This window comes from Uranotaenia lowii, chromosome 3 (genome assembly GCF_029784155.1).
Source record: "Uranotaenia lowii strain MFRU-FL chromosome 3, ASM2978415v1, whole genome shotgun sequence".
Lineage (NCBI taxonomy): Eukaryota > Metazoa > Arthropoda > Insecta > Diptera > Culicidae > Uranotaenia > Uranotaenia lowii.
This window is the reverse complement of record NC_073693.1, coordinates 238,430,986-238,451,572: the sequence shown is the minus strand read 5'-3', so window position 1 is coordinate 238,451,572 and position 20,587 is coordinate 238,430,986. Positions and strand designations below refer to the sequence as shown.

The 20,587-nt window shown below is 34.8% G+C and overlaps 1 protein-coding gene across 1 annotated transcript in view; it reads left to right on the top strand.

The window, feature by feature from the left end:
• The window catches only part of LOC129754762 (uncharacterized), a 53,026-nt gene extending 45,130 nt beyond the window's left edge, over positions 1-7,896 (top strand). Inside the window, exons 3-6 of the mRNA XM_055750985.1 lie at positions 6,568-6,698; positions 6,777-6,910; positions 6,984-7,133; positions 7,259-7,896. Coding sequence (XP_055606960.1) covers positions 6,568-6,698; positions 6,777-6,910; positions 6,984-7,133; positions 7,259-7,410 — 567 coding nt within the window. The 3' untranslated portion in view covers positions 7,411-7,896. The remainder of the gene's footprint in view (positions 1-6,567; positions 6,699-6,776; positions 6,911-6,983; positions 7,134-7,258) is intronic.
• The last annotated feature ends 12,691 nt before the right edge of the window (positions 7,897-20,587 follow it).

Genomic DNA, 20,587 nt, shown 5'->3' with positions numbered 1-20,587 from the left:
CATTATGGGACTGTTAATCGACCATATTTGAAACCTTTTTCGAATCTACTAGCATAACAGTCACATACAAAATATATTTTTTTCGCACCAAGCTACATTCTAAGACTTAAATTTGATCATTTTTGAACTTCTAAATGCAATTGTCAGAAAAAGAAACATACTTTTGCAAAAAAATATCATTAATTCCACATTGTAAGTTGAATCTTTTTACGATTTTTGATTGCATCCGATAGTTTTTCGCTCAGGAAGTCATTCCTAAGAAAGTCAGACCTATCTTCGAAAACTAGTGTGCATCATTCGACATCAAGTGAGTTAAAAAAATGTTTAAATGATTCAAAGCAATAAACCAAAGACTATTTCGCCGAAAGAAACATTGAAAAATAACCAAATCCGTGGTATTTCACATTATTCAGGTATATTTCATATAGGACAGCCACGAATTGATATTTTTTATTCGAAATTTCTAGAACAAAACCTCTTTTTTCAGTCTTTTATGTTGAAGCCTTATGTTGACCTAAAATGACGAAAATTCTTATGGGACTGTTATGCGAGTAGGGGCAGTCTGAAAAGGACGAAAAAATAGTTTTTTTTACCAGCTTTGATAAGTTCTTTTGTTTCCATGTTGTTAGAAGGGCTTGCTATCTCCATATGTGAGTGCAGTTGTTCCACCATTGTTTGTTTTCGATGCAAAAAAAGAGATTTGTTGTCATTATTTCTTTCATAACTCTTCAAGGTGTTAATGGCCCACTTTGGTGTCTTCAGATGAAACTTGCATCATGAATCGAGCTATAAAATGGTATTTTTTGCAAAATATTCGGTGGTGCAGACGGTACTTTTAGACGCCATTTAAAGTTTATTTACAACTTTTCATGTTGAAGGTCATTATTTAACTTTTTTCAACTATTCTATTTGGAAAGCTGATAAAATTTCAATGCATTTTGATGTGCTATTTTATAATTTCCGTTGAGAAACAACAGAGTTATGTAGCTTTGAAAAATGGTTATTTTTTATTTACAAAAAAATCTAACCGAAGCTAACTCAAAAAATAAAAATGTTAGAAATCTGAAAAAATACATGTGTTTTCAAGTCGCAAAAATGAACCAAATTTTCAATTTTGGGGAAAATCTGAAGACCCCCGGCGCAAACCCGTCAGATAATAAAAAAAAATCCCCTTAAGTAATATTTTGTCAAATTTTTTTATACACCCTTTGCTATTTTCATATTTTTAGCTTTAGTTAGAAGCTTGCATTCATTTGCAACTATGTTTTTATGTTGAATAAAGAGTCAAATTGATTATTTTGAGTTTGTTTGCGGAGTAGTATCGAAAAATTGTTCCGGAGTGAAGGGTGTATATCAATGTGATGGCAGTTCTGGTTTTAGAATGTTAATAGATCCTTTACTCAAATGGAGTTTTTAATGTAACGGAGTATTATTTGCTCAAAAGGATTTTACCGTTAAGTAGTGCACATGTTAGCCTATCATGAGGTACTGAAAATGGTTTTTGTTTTCTTTTGGAGATAAATCCTTTTTACGTGTTGGTACGGAAATAATTTTATGTTTGTAAACAAACTCCGTGAGAGCCCCGCTCATTCCTCGCCTACTTAGTGTGAAAATCGAAGAACCTCGTGTTTCAAAAAACCTTGAATTTGTATTCATTTAGAGCAAGTTCACTGGTGTTGGGAAGAGTGGTAGAAATTTTGACATTTTGAAAATTTTACCATGCAAAAATGTTTTTAAGATCTTTCTTCTACCACCTTATTTCTACCACTTTTTCCCAATACCAGTGAACTTGCTTTTAACATGGAGCTGTCACTTTTGTTTGCCCATCGGCTCGCTTATATCAATGCACTGTGCAAAAGCCCTATAGCGAACAAATTTTTGATTAATATTCAGCAAATGATTATCAAAAATGTGTTTCGAAACTTCATCAGTTATTTTATGGAAACTCTTTAAGTACTAATTATTACACAAAAAAAATTACCTCATCAATCTAGTCAGTTTTGAACGGGACCAAAACTGACAAGATTTTTGAGTTTGCTTTTGTTTTGTTTGTGTTTGAGTTAGTACTGAATTTCTTTTGACAGTTCTCTCCGGTATCCTTGAAGACATCTTGTGGCTCAAAAAGTATAAAATAGATTCAAAATGGTCGTTAGGCCTTTACACACGTTTCAAGGCTTAACTGTAGCACATCTGTTCCTCTGTGGTAAAATCAAACCAGATTTAAAGGGGGCGATGGAGGTGATTTCCATGGGCTCCCGGCTCAAGGGGGCATTTTATTTAGATTTTATTTACACGAAATTCGAACAAATCAAACAGAATCCAACACCAAACACCTCGAATTTCCATTTTTAATCGAAACTTTTCAACAACTTTCGAATCATTTTTAAAACTACCAAAAAAAAATTAGATAAATAAAGCTAAACAATATAATGACCAATTTGCGTATTTTCTTTGAGCCAGAACATAGTTTGCTTTACTTGTCCAGTCTACATTACTATGAAAATCCATTTATGTTCAAATAAATCTGCGAAATCTGGGATGCCTACAATACATAATGCATCACTTTCTTCTTAAATTAAATTAAAAAAAAAATTAGTCAATAGCTAATCGATCTTTTTTTTTTATTTGACATATTTCTCCCATTCAAAAAAAATTACGATTATTACGACAGCTAAAATAACGGGAGCTGATATAATAATAAAACCAGAAAATCTGGAATGCTCACTTCATAAGCATAAGTATTAGTATGAATAATGTAAAATAATTGTTAACATTGCGATCATTATTGAAATCCGCGAAGAATTAAACACTCTACACCCTTTTCCCAATATGCAATTAATTTTGAAAAATAGAACATTTAAAAAACTACTGTAGACAAATCTGAAATCCTAAATTGACTTTCCGTTCCAATTTCAATTTGTGATTTGAAATTCTTAATGAAACTTTTCCAACTAATTTAACCCAAGTTTTATATTATTTTTTTCTGATGTACTTTTATTTTCAAATTATTCTTTGAGTAGGTAAAAAATCGGAAATCAGCATATTATTTTCTAGTTGACCAATCTCTAATTATTTATGATCCTGAAAACACACTCATAGTTGAACTGCGAATTTTATTAAGTGATTCTCTAAACATAAATAAGATTTAACCATATCTTCTTCCAGAATAATGATTTTGTGTTTTGAAAATTTTGTCACAATCAGGATAACTATTTAAAAAAAGTTTTTCGTTAATTTATATTTGATTTGACAAGAAAATAAATTTTCATACAAAATTGTTAACAAATCTGCATAATTTTTTTTTTAATTTTAAACACATAGAACATGAATACGATTTTTTTTTGTTTTTAAAAGATATGAAATTGAAATTCAACATTTGGGTATGAGCTTTGCAATTTCTGCTTTTGCTCTGATTGCAAATCTGTTTTTCAATTTTGAATAAGAAATCAATTTGTTATCTGATTCTCAAATTTGAAAATATGATTTTACTTGAAGCACTGAATTTCGGTTCTAAATGAAGCACGATTTTTGGTTTTGAATTTTGCTCTTAAACTCTTATATCTGTATTTCAATGAAATTTGAATTGTTTTTCTGTTATTTTTTTTTTAATTTTTAAATCTAGTCTAAGACCTTAATGTTGTTTCTCAATTGTCTTGACGTAAACATTTATTCTTCTTTCGGTCTTTCTAATCTTTTTTTATACATTTCAACGTTTGATGCTTTCAAAATTTGAGAATGTTGGGTGATGATTGAGTTATTGAATTATTTTGCATTGAACAGCTTTGAACAGATTTCTAAGAAAGATAAACTATGCAATATTTGCACGTGATGTATTAGCAATTATTGTTTGAAGACACCAGTCACAATTGTTATTTCAATGCAATATACTAAGACTTAGCTTACCAGATTTCCGTTTTACACAAAAATAAAAAATTATAATAACTCAACATAATTTTTTTATTTGGTATTGCAAGTAATTGCGAGTTAAAATTGAATATTTGAACATGCCCGTATAAAACCGGATAATCTGGCGATGTAATGAACTCATTTTCAGTTCAATTATATGTTTAAAATATTATGTTTCCTGGAACGGCATATACAAAATTATTCATAGGGGCTCCGAGAAAAATTGCCCTGGGCTTAACCCGGCCATGGGTATAAGCACTATAACTTGAACACTATTCGAAAAAATATTTGTTTCTTCATTAAATTTTAACTAATCGAAACATGTGCTCTTGCCTTCACCCAGAGAAAGAGGTAACTTGAAACAAAATTTTGTTTTAAACAAAAATTTAAGAAAACGTAACAAAATCTATAGTTTGAAAAAGGGAATGTCATAAAAGCCAGAATGCCTTATGGACCAATTGAAATAATTTTCGGTTTTTTTTCGAACTAAATTTTACTTCCTTCCTGTCTCTTAAGCTTATATATTGTAAAAACATTAGGTTGCGGCATACTCTTAAGGGTAAACATCATTTAAAATATACTCAAAAGTCTTAAAAGATATGTATGGAGGGAAGAAAATTAAACATTAGGGGAGAATGAGGATACTTGATCCCTGGGGATACTTGATTCCTTAGCTATATCTCTAAACTGGAATGTCTTACAAAGATCAAATGTTCAAGAAAAATGTGCCAAAATGAGCAAAATAACAATGCATGTAGTTTAAAAAAATTTAACAAAATAAATGTTTGAGTAATTGAACTTTGTTTGAAAATTTTCCCAAAATATAACTTGAAGATCATTTTTCATCATTTTAAAATGTTCCTTACATGGGAAAATTATGAAAAAAATATTTGTTCCAATGTATCAATCGTTCGAGCGTAAAATGAACTTCATAATGCCATATTTTCAAAGCAATGGATAACTCTCAACTTTTTTCAGAAAAAGTTTTCTAAAATGTTGATTATGGGTACAATTGATCCCCTAGAGTTGGGTACAATTGATCCCCCTTCCAAATGGCATATTCTACTTCTGAATTGATCGTTCTGATTGCTGATTACGAAATTACTAATATTTATCCAAAAACTAACATTTATCAAACAATTGTCTGAAGAAAAGAGCAAAAATAATTAATTTTCTCTTTATGAAAAAAAATAGCGCCTTTAAGTATGCAATGTTTTTAGCGTTGAGACAAAGTTATAAAATTTTCTTCTTATCTCTGCTATAAATTGTGAAATGCGAACAAACATGACTAAAATAGTCAATTAACATTATGTCTTGGTGTTTTGTTTGATTTTTATACAAGGATCAGGGCTTCCTGAGTAAAAGATCAAGTCTCCATCAATAGGGGATCAAGTCAGAAAAATCGCAATTTTTTTACTCCCACGAAAATGCTTCTAGTTCATCAACGGGTTCAAGTATCATTCTAACTTTTGGAGCATAGAAATTTGAAGTTACAAGCTGTCTAAAAATATCAAAGACGGCGAGTTGCTTAATTTTTCCAAAAAGATATGGTGAAAATAAGAAAAGGGGATCAAGTATCCCCACTCTCCCCTAACATCTTGTTATGCAAAACAATCATATTCCAGAGTGTAGAAATGTTATTTACAATGCGTTGATTTGATATGCGTTTTGTTGCATTTTAATAAAGATATGTAACTGATTTATAAAAACATTAAAAAAAAAATGAGTATCCTGAAAATATTATTTCGCCAAAAGTGTTGGAATAAAGGAACGAAACCAATATACAGTTTGTATCAGTATAAAGTTGAAAGTCGATAGTCGAAAGTAAAAAATCGAAAGTCGACAAAGCAGAAAGTCGAAACCCGAAATTTGAAAGACGAAAGTCGAATGCTGAGTATGCAAAATGAGATATCTAAAGTCGTAGGTCGAAAGTCAAATGTCTAAAATCAGAAGTCGATGATCGAAATTCAAGATCAGGGAATCTGGGATGTTGAGACGAGAATCAAGATTCATAAATCAACAGTACAGAGTCGAGATTCGATATTCAAAAGTCATGAGTCAAGAACTGACAATAGAAAGTCTAGAGTTGAAAGTCGAGAGTCGTCTGTTGTAAATCTAAAGTCGAGAGTTGCTAGTCAAGAGTATAGAGTCGATGATCAAGAGTTGAGAGTCGAAAGTTAAAAGTCGAAAGTTGAGAGTCGAGGAACGGTAGTCGAAAGTTTAGAGTTGGGAGTCAAAAGTCGAGAATCGGAAGTCAAAAGTCAAGAGTCAGTCGAACACGTTACTCTAGAGTCAAACATCGGATATCAATATCAAACATCGGATATGTCGGTAGTCATTGTCGCAATTCAAAAATACATTTTTCCTGAAGGACTCGAAGAATTCATCAAAAACTATTTCATCTGTTATTATTTTTTCAATTAATCAAGCTAGAAGCTTTTTGGAACTTTAAAAATAAGCTTAAATCAGTCAAGGAACCAGACTGCCTATCTGGAGCACTCAATCGCAAACTTCACGCTTGACTCATTATCCTTTAGTTGGTACTATGTCAATGTGCTACACGTTGACTGAGTCTATGGTTGACTTCCATTTGACACCCACTAATTATCGCATCTACCTTCCTTCATAATGTATCTTTATGTATCCCTTCCCTCCTTTCAGCTACCGAGCGTGGAACCTTTCGTCATGGATCAACTATCGCTTCAGCTGACTGGTGGACCGCAAGGCTACAGGATCAACCTCAAGAACATGGAAGTGTTCGGCGCCAGCAACTTCTCGGTCAAGAGCATTAAGTGAGTATCAAAATTTGAAAAACCTACGAATGTTTTTTCACTAAATTTTTGATTTTTTTTTGTTTTTCATAAACAAAGATTGGTCGAAGGCGACAAACCATTCGAAGCCAGGTTAACAATCCCGAAGTTGATTATCCATGCCAAGTACACCTCCAGCGGAGTTTTGATCATCATTCCGGCCAGCGGTTCCGGTGATTTTGATGCCGTTTTCGGTAAGAAACTCTCCTATGAAACTCTTGATGACTTGATTTTTTATTGTTTAAACAATATTTTCTTCAATTTCAGACGGAGTCTCTGCTGACGTTAAGGGACGTGTTTCCTTCACCGAGAAACCAGGTGGCACCTATATGCGAGTGGAATCTCTGGATCTGAATCTGGCCATCAAGAAGCCCCGATTGAGCGTTTCCAAAATCTTCAACAACAACCGAATCTTGAGTATGCCATCGGGAATGAAATTTGAAAATTCGACTACGATTCCTTCCGATTCCAAAGAACAATTTAAAATTTTATATTTAATTTGACCTTAAAACAGCTGCATAACATTTTTTTCTTTTTTACAGCGGAAGCCACCAACCTGTTCCTGAAGGAAAACGGAAATGAAGTTTTGCGGGCCCTGCAACCCCAGCTGCAGAAGAAACTGTCAGCCGAATTCTCCGGAATCTCGAACCAGCTCATGGAGAACGTTCCTATCCACTACTTCCTCATTGATTAGGATTACCGTTTAGATCTTAGAAATATTAGCTCGTGATAGAGTTTCCTACTGTCAGGAAAAAACGAACAAACCGAACAAGAAATTTGGCAATTGGAGTAGTTTTTAGCTTTGTGATACGAATTTGGATAGCGGGTGTGTCTTTTGATTGAATTTTCTCTAATCATACTCATCTTCTATTGACACCCAGGTTTTTTTTTTGCAGGAGTAAAAAAGTATTACCTACCTTTGTTATTATTTCCATTGAAAATTGCCACAAAAAATCGAATCAAAATATCTGTACACCTTCTTTGACTTATGCATTAATTGTTGAATGGTAGGTTGGAGCTTAGTTTTAGGGGAATTGAAAAGTTTCAGAACACAAAACCGGAAAACAGTTGTAATGATGATAATATTACGGAAACTGTGATTCGATCATAACTTGAGTTGTACCTGTGTAAAAAAAATGCCTAGGTTTTAAGAATGGATAATTTATAAAAAAAAAATAAGAACCACAAAACTGAGTATTTAAGTCCGTTATGATTTATCACTTTCTAGAGGAATTATTCGAAAAGATATCAACACTTTCATTTCTAAAAAAAAAATTAACGGATTTACGAAAATGATGAAATTGTTAGTGATACTACCTGATACTATTACGTTGATATACGTAAAATTTTCTGGTGAACTATTACGTAGTTTTTTAGATGGCGTATAATATTAGTTGCCAAATAAATTTAAAGTTTTATAGTAGTTATGCTTAGCTTAACGAAAAGCGTAAAGCAAAAATCAATACTCCTCCCTCACATTTGGACCTCTATGTGTTGAAACTCTATGACTTGGTACTCAAATTGGTCACCCCTCTTCAAAATAAATATTTCACTTTCGATTATAAATGATTGTATAGCACAAGACCACAAAAATTATTATCGAAATTTTGAATAAGCATCTGATAGCAGACATTGGGACAATTTGAAAAAAATTAACATTTTTAAAAAATCGGTTCTGTAGTTTTAATTTTATTTTCAAAACAATAATCCGGGTCTATGTATATGATCCTAACCGGCTAATTCCCCTTTTTTGCTTGGTGGTGTAGAATTAGCATTTCATTTTAGGAAATGTCAGCTTAAATCGTTCTTGAGATATCGCATCAAGAAGGTAATGATCGGGTTATATAAACCCTAAGGCCGTTCCCAACGGTGTATGCAAAACACGGTTTTAGAACCACGCTAAAACAGTCCTTCTGGCACTGGTTGTCGATGTTGCTGTTTTAGCACAGTTATCGATTTCAAAATTCCCAAGCGTTATACGCCTTTGCATTTGCAAATTCATGCAAATTTGGAATAGGTTTTTAAAAAATACAACCGACCGATTTTGACGTTTGGAGTTCACGGTGAGAAAATTTTAGCCAATGATGATTGTTTTCACATATGTTTGGGAAACATTGGGTGTCAAAATTGTTTCTTTTTTCCATGTTTTTTTCTCGCTTCAACTAGCCTTTACGTAATAAAAATTACACCCATAGAAGAGGTTGCAAAAATCCAATGCCTATTTAGCACATCTCTGTGCCGATAATGCGCTGAAATGTGCACTGTGCCGAAGATGATATGTTTGAAAAACCGTAACTGGCATAAGGACTCGGCTCCCAACTAAAATGATGCATGACCACTACATTCAAGCAAAACAAGAAAAACATTTTATGGGATTTCGTTCCTATTAGATAATTCATCCCAGAAACAAGAAAATAAAAATATAAACCACAGCGCCCGTAGGGAGAATCGAACTCGAATCACTAACTATATGATCTTGCCAGACCGACATCTTAACCAGTGTACTATTTGAACTTCATGCAAGAAGAGGGATATTTGTCATAGGCATTCTGCCACCGATCAATCACAGAAGAAACGCACGACAGTGGCTTCCCGGCGTTTGGCCACCTTTCTAGGTATTCATTTGTCTTGCGATGGAAACGGGAAAGGGAACGGGAGTGGAGGAAACGGGAAACCCATTGAATGAGAACTGTGCTTTGCTTACTGCCTGCTATTACATACTCACGCTACATATACACAGCTGCTAAAGCCGGGCAGCTTGGCCGGTGCTTGTTTGCCGGTTAATTGAAGGAATATATTCTTGTTGCTTTTGCTACATACACACGCACAGCTTAGCCGTGGTTGTTTGCCGGCGAATTGAATTGAAGGAATGTTTTTTTTTGTTGTTGCTTTTACTGCATACACACGCACAGCTCGGCCGTGGTTGTATGTATGTATGTATGAATTTGAGTTGATGGCCGAGAGTTTGGTACTCTATATCACCACTTTTACGAAAACGTTGTCATTCGTGTGCATTTTGTTAAAATAGGGATGTTCCTTTTTTTTTCATTTGTTTTCCATTTCCTTTCTGTGCTACTTAGATTTTCATTCGTGCTTTTTCGAGAAAATTGAGAATTTCTCTCAATTTTTCTTCATTAAAATCTTGGATCATTTCGAGCAGATTGGAATATCGATTCCAATCATAATGGTTTCGAATATGGTTGAATTGAATGCATTTTAGTAGTGCATGTTCAGTGGTAAAGTTTTCATTACATAGTTCGCATAATTTTGTGTCTCGAATTCTCATGATTCCCAAATAATATGGTGAATAATCGTGTCCGCTGAGTAATCTATTCAAAGTTCGAGTTTGAATATTGGCGAAGTCGGTATTCCAGTACCAGGGTTTATTGGAGAAGTTCGACTGAAATTCGTAGAATTTCATTCCTTTTCTGTCGTGTTGTACCATGTTTTTGTACCATAGATTTGTGGATTCCAAAGACTCTAGTTTGAATCTGTTGTATGCGTCTTCTAATCGTAATTTGTTTTGTAGTAGTATTGGTCCATCTAGTCCTTGTTTTGCTAAGATATCCGCATTTTCGTTTCCGGCAATTCCTACGTGTGAGGGAATCCATTGGATCTTCACATTCTTAGTTGTAGCCATCGTACATATATCGTGGGTAATTTGGTCAAACTTTTTGTTCTTTATGTCTTTTTTAATAATTTTACAGGCCGCTTGGGAGTCGGTGAAAATAACAGCAACTCCTCTGGTTGTGTCTATATGTTCTAGTGCTACTCTTATAGCTAATAGCTCGGCTGTTGCAATGTTAACACTGTTAACTAAAGCAATACTTATCTTCGTATCCGAAGAAGCGTCGTAAATTCCAATGCCACATTTGTTCATACTTTTGGAGGCATCAGTATACCAATGATCACGGTGACCATAATGGTTATTAATCATCTCTATGGCAAGTGTTTTTAGTACGGTCGGAGATGTTTCTTTCTTTCTCATCATTGATCCTATCATTTGATCTTCTATTTCCACTTTTAAAGCAATTTGAGGTTTTGTTTCTGTGTATATTGTTTGGAATTCTTGTATATTTTTTATATATGTTCTTTCTATAAAGGTATATTTTGCGTCGTTTTGTATATTTGACAAGTCTAAAGAATGTAATTGTTGGGCTATCAAATCATTTCGTTGGATGTGTAGGGCAATACGTTTTTTAGCTAAATAATCTCGTTTAATGTTGAGTGGTTCTTCTCCAGCTATTGCTGCTAAGGTGTTTACAGGTGTGGTTTTTGTACATCCTGTAGCGATACATTGTCTGTTTGTTATTTCAAGCATGTCACAGTACTTCTTGGGTGTTCCGCCATAAATAATAGCTCCGTAGTTAAGATAGTTACCATATAAGGCTTTATGATATAACATCATCACTTTTGGAGTGCCACCGAATTTGATTCCGCTTATAATTTTTAACATGTTTTGTTTGGTCAATACGTTTTGTTTAAGAGTTTTAATGTGTATTCCGTATTTAAGCGTCTGATCGAGTGTTATTCCTAAGTATTTATAGCTCTTTACTGTTTCCAGGGTCTCCCCTTCCATTGTCAAGCCGAGTTGTTTATCACAGTCTTTGAATAGCATTGCCTTAGTTTTTGAACTATTCAAACGTAATCCCAACTCAGAGGCTATTGTCGTAAAATGGTTTATTTCATTTTGCATCTTTCTCACAGCTGTTTCTAAAGATTTTGCCTTAACGATTTTGAAAAAATCATCAGCAAATTGTAGAGTTGTGATATCTGGGTCTAAGTTTGTATTGTGTAAAGAGGCAGTGTAGATGTTAAAAAGAACAGGTGACATTACGTCTCCTTGTGGTACTCCGGTGCAAATTGTTTGGCTCACAGGTCCTTCTTGTGTGAAAACCAAAGTTTTACGGTTATTCAGGAAATTGTATATCCATGTGCATGTGTCTTTTTTAAAACCATTACTCAACATTAAGCTGTACAGTTTTTCAATATTTACGGTGTTGAACGCATTTGAAAAATCGAAGAAAACACCAATTGTTGTGTAGTTGGCTCTTCGTGCTGCTTTAATAAGATTAGTTGCAAAGGTAATCGGCCGTGGTTGTTTGCCGGTCGATTGAAGGGATTGAATTAGAAGGATGTTTTTGTTGTTGCTTTTGCTACATTCACACGCACAGTGCTCGGTTCGCTGGCTGCCTGGTGTTGGCCGGTATTTATTTCCGTCCTTCTTCGTCTTGTGATGCGATAGGGAGGGACGTGAAAGCGTTTTTATTTTGTTTCTTTCAGACATACGCAATTCGGTTAACTTGGGAGGTTAATGCCGGTGGGAGCAAATCGAATCAGCACCGATCGCGTTATCTTCTTGTACCAATGATGCTATGTAATTGACTACACGCCATTGGCACAGAGGCTGAATTTTGGGTGTAGGAAAAGATGTAAATAAAAACCATATCAAGTATAAAAAATCTGTGTCACACTATACTTGATTTAGAATCATTAAAGAAATAGTTTCATTTCCCTCGAGTTCAGTTAGCCATTCTCGAGTTTATCATCTGTGAGTTCATACCGTATATGAATAAGAAAGGGATAATAACAAAAACAACCAAGTGTATTAAACGCAAATCAACAGTAAACCCAGAAAAAAATTAAAAAAAATAATGAAAGGGTCAATTTATGTCAAATGTAGTAACAATTTTATCTAAACGAACAATTTATCATAATGAAATTTTATGGTTTTAATATTGACTACACTGACATGATCCATAAAAAAACCGTTCAATTTCTTCAATAAGCATGTTCACCAATCTATTTGGTACGTTCGAATACTCATAACTTATTTTATAAATTAAAATTAATAATATAAATATAAACATAAATTTTTAGATTTTTTCCTTTGACTTTGGGATAAACATTTTCTTTGTAAACGTCAACAATAACTTGGACAAAAAAAATGAAATCCTGGTAAAATAATTAAAATGACGGCACTGTCAAAAAAATATTTGTTAAATGCATTTTCCAACAATCTAACTGTTACATCCAAAACTAATTCATTTTTTCTAATAAACTGAGTTTATTATATTCAAGGGTAAAGGGTATTCATTTTAAAATTATATCTTAAACCAAAATTTACGCCAGTGCCGTTTAAGTTGCTCTAACCGTAAATATAATGGTACAATTGAAGGGTGTCCTTTCAAGATGAAATTGCTACACACAAATTTGATAAACACAAAATTCGAGTTCTCATCCGATTGCCATCAGATTTTTAGGGATTGAAAAATAACTATTGAACTTCATTTTGCCGTTTTACTCGTATTTTATTTACAGTCAATACGCAAATGCCCGCACCTTGGCCTTAACCCCGGCCATAAGATTCTGAACAACCTGTGAATCAACCGTTTTTTTGTGCATGTAAACCCATACTTTCTTCAGCACTGAGTCCGTCGCGCGCGCTCGTCCTATGCAGACGTGTCTTACTTTCCTCATACGTGTCATGCTGATTCGGTCGCTTGTGCTCTCTCAGTTGCATTGGAATAGAAAAAATACTGAAAAGAAAAATGGCTACTTGTGAGCTTTAATCAAAATTTTTAGCAGCTATGTTTTTCAAATGAGTTACGCATGAAAGAAAATTATACGAAATGCCAAAATTGTGTGCACTCTATTTTAGTGAGAAAATAAATTGCGTGTCAGAATAAAAAATCAAAAAATGGTGTTGCGTTCGTCGGTTGAATTTCGTCGCTTGCTCAGTTCAAGATGGCATCGTTTGTCGTGTGTTTTTTTCGGATTGAAGTGTTGTTTGATGGGGTTTAAAGAAATGATTCCGAAAGTGCTGAATAAGTGCAAAGGGCAAACAAATTGGCATTAGTGGAACTTTGTGAATGTTCTTTCGCGGGACCGGTTCGTCGCAGGAAGAAGAAAAGCTCGATTTCAATTTCCAGGCGTTGATAGCAAGTGCCATATTGGAAAGAAATTCGGTGAGCTCGTTCCATTTCATTTTTTTCTCTACATGTACATCTTAAAAGACTTGCGAGAAGCGCCTGTTAATCTACAGTGGCGAGTAGCAGAAGCAGCAATAGAAACGAATTCAGCGTTGCCAATTTGTTGAAATGTTATCACTGTGAACTGAAAGTTTATTGGTCTTTGAATTCAATTTTTCCAAATAATAATTATGTGTAGAGTATGTGTAAATTTTCGATTACAAGTGTTAACTAGTTTCTTCGCTGCACGGTTAGCAGAGCTGAGGTACTCAACTTCGTAATAGTATCCTTTAAAACTGACATTATAATAATCATATTTTCATTCTGTTTATTATTATTATCATTTTTTTACTATATACTCATGATTTATATTGTCATTTTTCGTTGATTTTATTATTCCTTATTTTGCAGATAAAATAAACATATATTTTTAGAAGGAATGCATCTGGGGATAACCCAAAGAAATTATTGCAAGCGGCACGGGTAGCCGGCCATTGCAGGTTTCTGAGGGTTGGATGCCTTCCTTCGACGAACCATCGGACCGTGGAAGCCCTAGAAGTAATTCGAAGGCCAAGCCACCACAGCCATAGGCAGGACCTTGCTACCGATGGGGGAACCATACATACATACATACATGTAAACCCATACTTTCTTCAGTTCCTCGACTGTGTTCACTACCTGAGGTCGTTTAAGAAGGTGCTGCTTCATAATCGCTCAATGGGGCGGAGCTCCGGAATGTCGAAAGGGTTGAACATTTTCGGAACGAAATTGACCTTATTATCCGCACACCACTTCAGCACGTCCTTGGAGTAGTGGCATGAGGCCAAATCCGGCCAGAAGATTGTTGGGACGTTGTGGGCCTTCAGGAAAGGAAGCAGCCGCTTCTGGAGTAACTTTTTCATGTACACCGTTTATCGTGTCCTGGGTCACGAAAGGTGCACTCCGCTTCCCCGCACTTGCAGATGGCTTGCCAAACTAGGAATTTATTCGCAAATTTGGACATCTTCTAGGTGCGGACATGCTCCGGAGTTGAACTTATCCTTGGCCGTGAAAAACAGGTTGCGGGGATCTGTTTGAAGACGGCTTTCAATATGTTTCGTCGTCTATGATGCAGCATTCAACTTTCGTCAGCATGTACCTCACTTCCTGGCACGGGTTTTGGCAGACTTGTTCTGCTTCTCGTCACGATTGGGAGCCTTTTGTACCTTGAACGTTCGAAGTCAAGCCTTAGTTTTGGCCTTCTGGACAAAACTTCGACTTAGGTGCAGCTTCTTAGCCACATCCCCGAACGGAGGCGTTCGGGTTTTGGTTGAAGGCCCCAACTACGCGATTGTGATTTTTGGTGTTGTACGGAATACTTTTTCCTTCACTTCTGGGCTTCCGATCGGTGGTCAATCGTTCCTCGAACCGCTTAATTACTCGCTACACCGTGAAATTCGCGATTTCCAACGTTTTAGCGATGGAACCATGTGAGAGATACTTGTTTTCGTGATGAATGCCCAAGATTTTATCACGCACGAGCTTTTCTTTCGACTCCGTTTCCGCGAGTTTTGATCACAGGACTTTAAAACTTGCTGGATGTAAACAATGCACTATGAACTAAATTCACCCATATTTTCATTAAATTCTACTCAACGGTTGAAAAGTTAGAGAAATTTCATAATGTGGCAATTTCATCGTGGACACCCTTTATTGCTTTATTTTGTAATTTTGCATTACGAAATCGAGTTCTACACTGCCGACCATAAGTTAGAGATCACTACCTAAAAAACATGCAAAACTTGATCGGCCATATCTCAGCATTTTCATGACATATTGAGACTCTTTTGATGTCATCCGAAAGATCGTGAGCAAAACCTTCTTTGTATGTTTTCGACAAAAAGTGCATGTTAAAATTTATTTTACCTAAACTTAGCTTAAAGTTCTGTCATTATCCAAAAACTGCACTTTAAAATCGAACCCGACCATTTCAGGATGGGGTACATTAAATTTCATAATTCGAGTTGCATTTGAATCCTTTTTTCATACTTATCAAAAAGCATTTGTTAAATTTTGTGCAAAAAATTGCAATGTACTGAAATAACTACACACAACGAAATCGACACATTTAGGCTATGTGTCGGCCTACATAGATTTTTGCAATTTGATAAACAAATCAAAAATATGTGTCCCGCATATAGCCAAAAAACATAGAATGGTTATATGTGGTTACACATATGATGGAGAAGGGTAACAATTAAAAATAATTAAATATGGCACATAGAGACTATATGAAAGGCATATTGGCTCAATCAAGCTTTTTGTTGTTAATAAATAAATTTTATTTAAAAGACAGAGAAGGATCGATGTATCTGACACTTTACACTTAAATAAACCACTCGATTTTTTATTCTGTACATTTAAATAAAAGAAATACTCCAAAATGCCATCGGACTAGCAAGCGGCATCAGGCCCATACCGCCTGCGACCATTGTGTTGTGGACATATCCCTCCTTGCCCGTCCAGGGATACATCTTTGTTCTTCCGGTAGGATCCTCCTCGCATGTAGATGCAACTCAAATAGCGCTCCCTAATTGATTAGTGAACGGTTCTGAATTGCATCCGATCTCCGAGCTCCAGCAAGCAAAAATTTGTTCTACACGGGTTTCGAAACACGAGTGAAAATCCTAATGGAAAAAAACAACATTTACCGTCAATTTTCGGTTCGGTTTTCGTGATCACTGGCCTTAACTTACTTGCATCGACTCCAGAATTGGTTATTGTAAATGATCCTTTGCCTCAAAGAACTTTTTAATCAGGATTTTAGGGTAATTTATTCTTTTTTCATTTCGTTTCGATGCAATCAAAAACAACTTCGAGCGCGCTATTTTGGGAGGAAAAACTGATAAAATTCATCGAAAGCGGGTTCGATGTTTTTAGACAGATTTTGCACGCTCATTTTAAATTAGTCAGCTCAATAAATTTGTTCCCAATAAAAATTATGTGTCAAAATGTTGGTTTTTATTGAACTCAATTAATTTCAATATGTAAAGCAATTTCAAAAACGTATGTGTGAAAAAACATACCGTTTAAATGTAGATTTTTTGCAGTGTACTTTTGTTAGCGTCCAAGTTCGGGATCACCACGCAGTATGATGTTACGGCCAAATGTTTGGGACCAGTTTTCTAAAACATGCATTTTTTTATCACGCGTAGGGGAGATAAAGGCATAATGGCCACGCTTGATCAACCATATAGAACAGCTATAATATGTAAATTACATTGATTCGTGTTCAAACATAAAAATAGTCTATTGCCTAATTGGCCGAAACTTGAAAAAGTAGTAAAAACGTATAAAAATGCATGTTAAAATTTTTTGCCGAAAGCTGAAAACCAGTCACTGTAGGGGCATAATGAGTACTCCTCTTCCTTGTGGCAGTTTAAGCACCATTGATCGGGGCACGATGAGCGTTTTCTGACAGGGAATCTAGCAGCGAATTCAACTCGTTGAAGTCAACTGCATAATAGAACTACAGCTTGACTTGTTTTATCTGACGATTTGGCCTATTGTGTAAGGTGTCAGAGAGGTAATCAGTAAACTCAAGTTTGATTCCTGGTCAAGGGTGATTTTTTTTCACTTACCATACATGATCGATGCATTTAGCACTAAACGGTAAGGCGTAGATCCATCAAACAAAGCAATAAAAAAATAATCTAGGTATGTTTGAAGAATTATGTCACTAAACCTAATACTAAATATGTCCCGGGTGCTCGTTATGCCCTTATATCCCCTATCTCTAGTCAAACAACGATATAGTTTATCCGGTAAGCTGATTTATAAGCTAATGAGTTGAACTCTGTGGATATCTAGTTGATATATTTTTGAAGACTAACTGCAACAGTACTTTAGGTATAGTTTAATAATTTTCACCAAATAGTCCGACCGCAATTTTGTTTTGTCCATAACTTTGTTGTCTAACAAGTTATTGTAGGCCAGATTGGCATATTTGCAAGCTTATAAATTGCACTTAATTTAAAAGACTTAGCTCAATTAAATATATCAGAGATGATTATTACCAGCATGTTAGCTAAAATAAGAACTTTAATTTTTGAATGAGTATGAAACTGTGATAGCATAAATCATATGTTTTTATGATTTATACCTTCAAATATAATTTCTTAAGTAAGTGCAGATTAAAAGCTTTCAAATAAGCTCAACCGATCTGAAATAACTTGTAAGACAACTAAGATATGGCCAAAACAAATTTGCATGCTTTTTTGACGGTCGGACTATTTGGTAAAAATGATCAGAAAATGATCAAACTTAGCGAAAGGCTTAATGAAGTTAGTCTTCAAAAATATATCAACTAAATATCCATAGAGAAAGTTTAGTTTATCAGCTTCCGAATCAGCTTACCAGATCAACAATGCGTTGTTTGATAACAGAGATAAGCGTGAAATAAAAATGCATGTTTTAGAAGACTGATCCCAAACTTGTGGCCATTACACCATTACACATACTGCAGGATGATCCCAAACATTTGGACGATAACTTTAGTAGCTATTTTATATAGACGGTTTCAGAAATTAAAAGCAAACTTTCAAAATAATAAAATCTTTGAAGTTTGTTTTTATTAACAAGGGTACCCAAAAAAGTTCATCCATAACTTCATTACTTAGCACTTTTTTCATTGAAAAATTGTTTATATCATTACAAATATTTTGCATATATTATTCAAAAAAACAATTTATGTCACAATTTTTTTTTGTATTTCTTGTTCTTCAACTCCACATTCAAGAAGATTTTAATGAATCCCACTTTTTTCTGGGGTGCAATGAATTAAAGAGCTAATTTTGATCAATTTTCTTGCCCTGAAACTTTGAAAGTAGGTTTGAAATTATTTAAGAAAATTCTTCACTATTGTGACAAAACCTTAAAACATTAAAAAAAAATTTAGGTTTTTATCTACTTTCTTCACGATCCCAGATCATTTTGACCTTGGTGAAAAAAAGTTATAAAAGTCAACTATTTGTTAACTTTTCTCAATTCTGTGGAAAATTTTTTTTAAAGAAGTATTAACGTATTAACTAGTTTGAATTTCTGATATTTTTAAAAGCAAAAATCAAATCGTTTTGCAGACTTCAACAAATTTGTTATATGAAACTGAATTTATTATTTTTTTTCAAACTTTTTTCATTCCAAATTAAAAAACAAGTTGAATTTAATTTTTTAGATCATGCAGCATCATCATCATCATTATCAAAACATTATTCCTTAATTGAAAAAACTATAATAAACGATTTCAGAATTAAATTTTGTTTTAGAATTGTTAATTTATCAATAATCAATGATTGATTAAAGTCAAAACTGATTCACTTTTAATCCTATAAACTTCATATCACTTAAACGAGAGATAATTGAAAAAATGTGACAAAAGATTCGGGTTCAATACATCAAAATCTTCCAAATCAATAATTAAAACATAAGGATAAAAAATGTATCATTATTTCGTCTTAATTTCAATTGATGAAAAGTTTAATCACCATTAGTTATATTTGTTAATTAAACTTATCGACCTTATTGGTGAAATTTATATTCTTTTGTAAGAACATTTCAAGACTATGAAAATAACAGGCAAAATGAAAGTTAGAAGAAACGAAAAGATATAAAAAATGAGTGAGTAGAACATTCATCACATGTCATCAATTTGTTCCTCATGGAACGAATTTTCATTTTCATAATCTGGATATGTTCTAACTAAGACAACATAATTTTTTTTAGCAAGGGCAATAAATTGAATTTAAATTTTATATCAATTTTCAAATAAATTTACAAAATTTTATAGTCAAACCAATGAAATTTTTTAAAATATTTTGAATAAGTTTTCTTCTTCAACTCTTCATTTTTGTGTTCTGCAAATAATTGTACGGAATCCGAAAGAAATGACCGACCTGGAACTTTGGCGACGACTTTTAGCATGAAAACACGGACACGAATAAGAACTTGGAATGTTTTGACCCTTGCCCAACAAGGCAAACTGGAACAACTTGCTAGAGAGGCTAGCCGCCTCAAGCTTGAAATTCTGGGACTGAGCGAAGTCCGTTGCCCTAATACTGGAGAACACAAGACACAATCCGGGCAAGTCCTGCTTTACTCTGGCATACGAGGAGAACATGCTACTCGGGAACGAGGAGTTGGTTTCCTGTTAAGCCCGCAGGCCTACGCGGCCCTCATCAGATGGGAACCGATAAACGAAAGAATAATCGTAGCCAGATTTAGAGCACGGGTCAGAAACCTTACAATGGTCCAGTGTTATGCGCCAACTGACGTTGCCGACTTGCAGGAGAAAGAGCAGTTTTACAGTCAACTGAACAGCGTGGTTGAGAGAATTCCGAAGGGTGACATTCAAATCCATTTGGGCGACTTCAACGCAAAAATTGGCTCCGACAATCAAGACCTTGAGCGCATCATGGGGCGCCATGGCCTAGGACAGATGAGCGAAAACGGAGAGCTGTTTGTAGAATTTTGTGGCAACAACAACATGGTGATCGGTGGATCGCTCTTCCCCCATCGACCAGCACATAAGGTCACTTAGGTATCCCGAGATGGCGGAACAGAAAATCAAATTGACCACATCTGCATCAGCCGAAAATGGAGAAGGAGCCTTCTTGATGTCCGCAACAAGCGAAGCGAAGACATTGCATCTGACCATCACCTCGTCCTTGGCGAGATACGACTGAGAGTTGCACGTGTCCAACGGCGCGAGGAGAAAGTCGGGTGTCGATACGACGTCCGCCAGCTGGAGAATCCAGAGGTGAAAAGGGCATACGTTGAACAGCTAGAATCCCGAGCCTCGGAGCTGCCGACAGACGGAACAGTCGAAGAACAGTGGTGTGGAATCAAGAATGCCTTTATCACGAC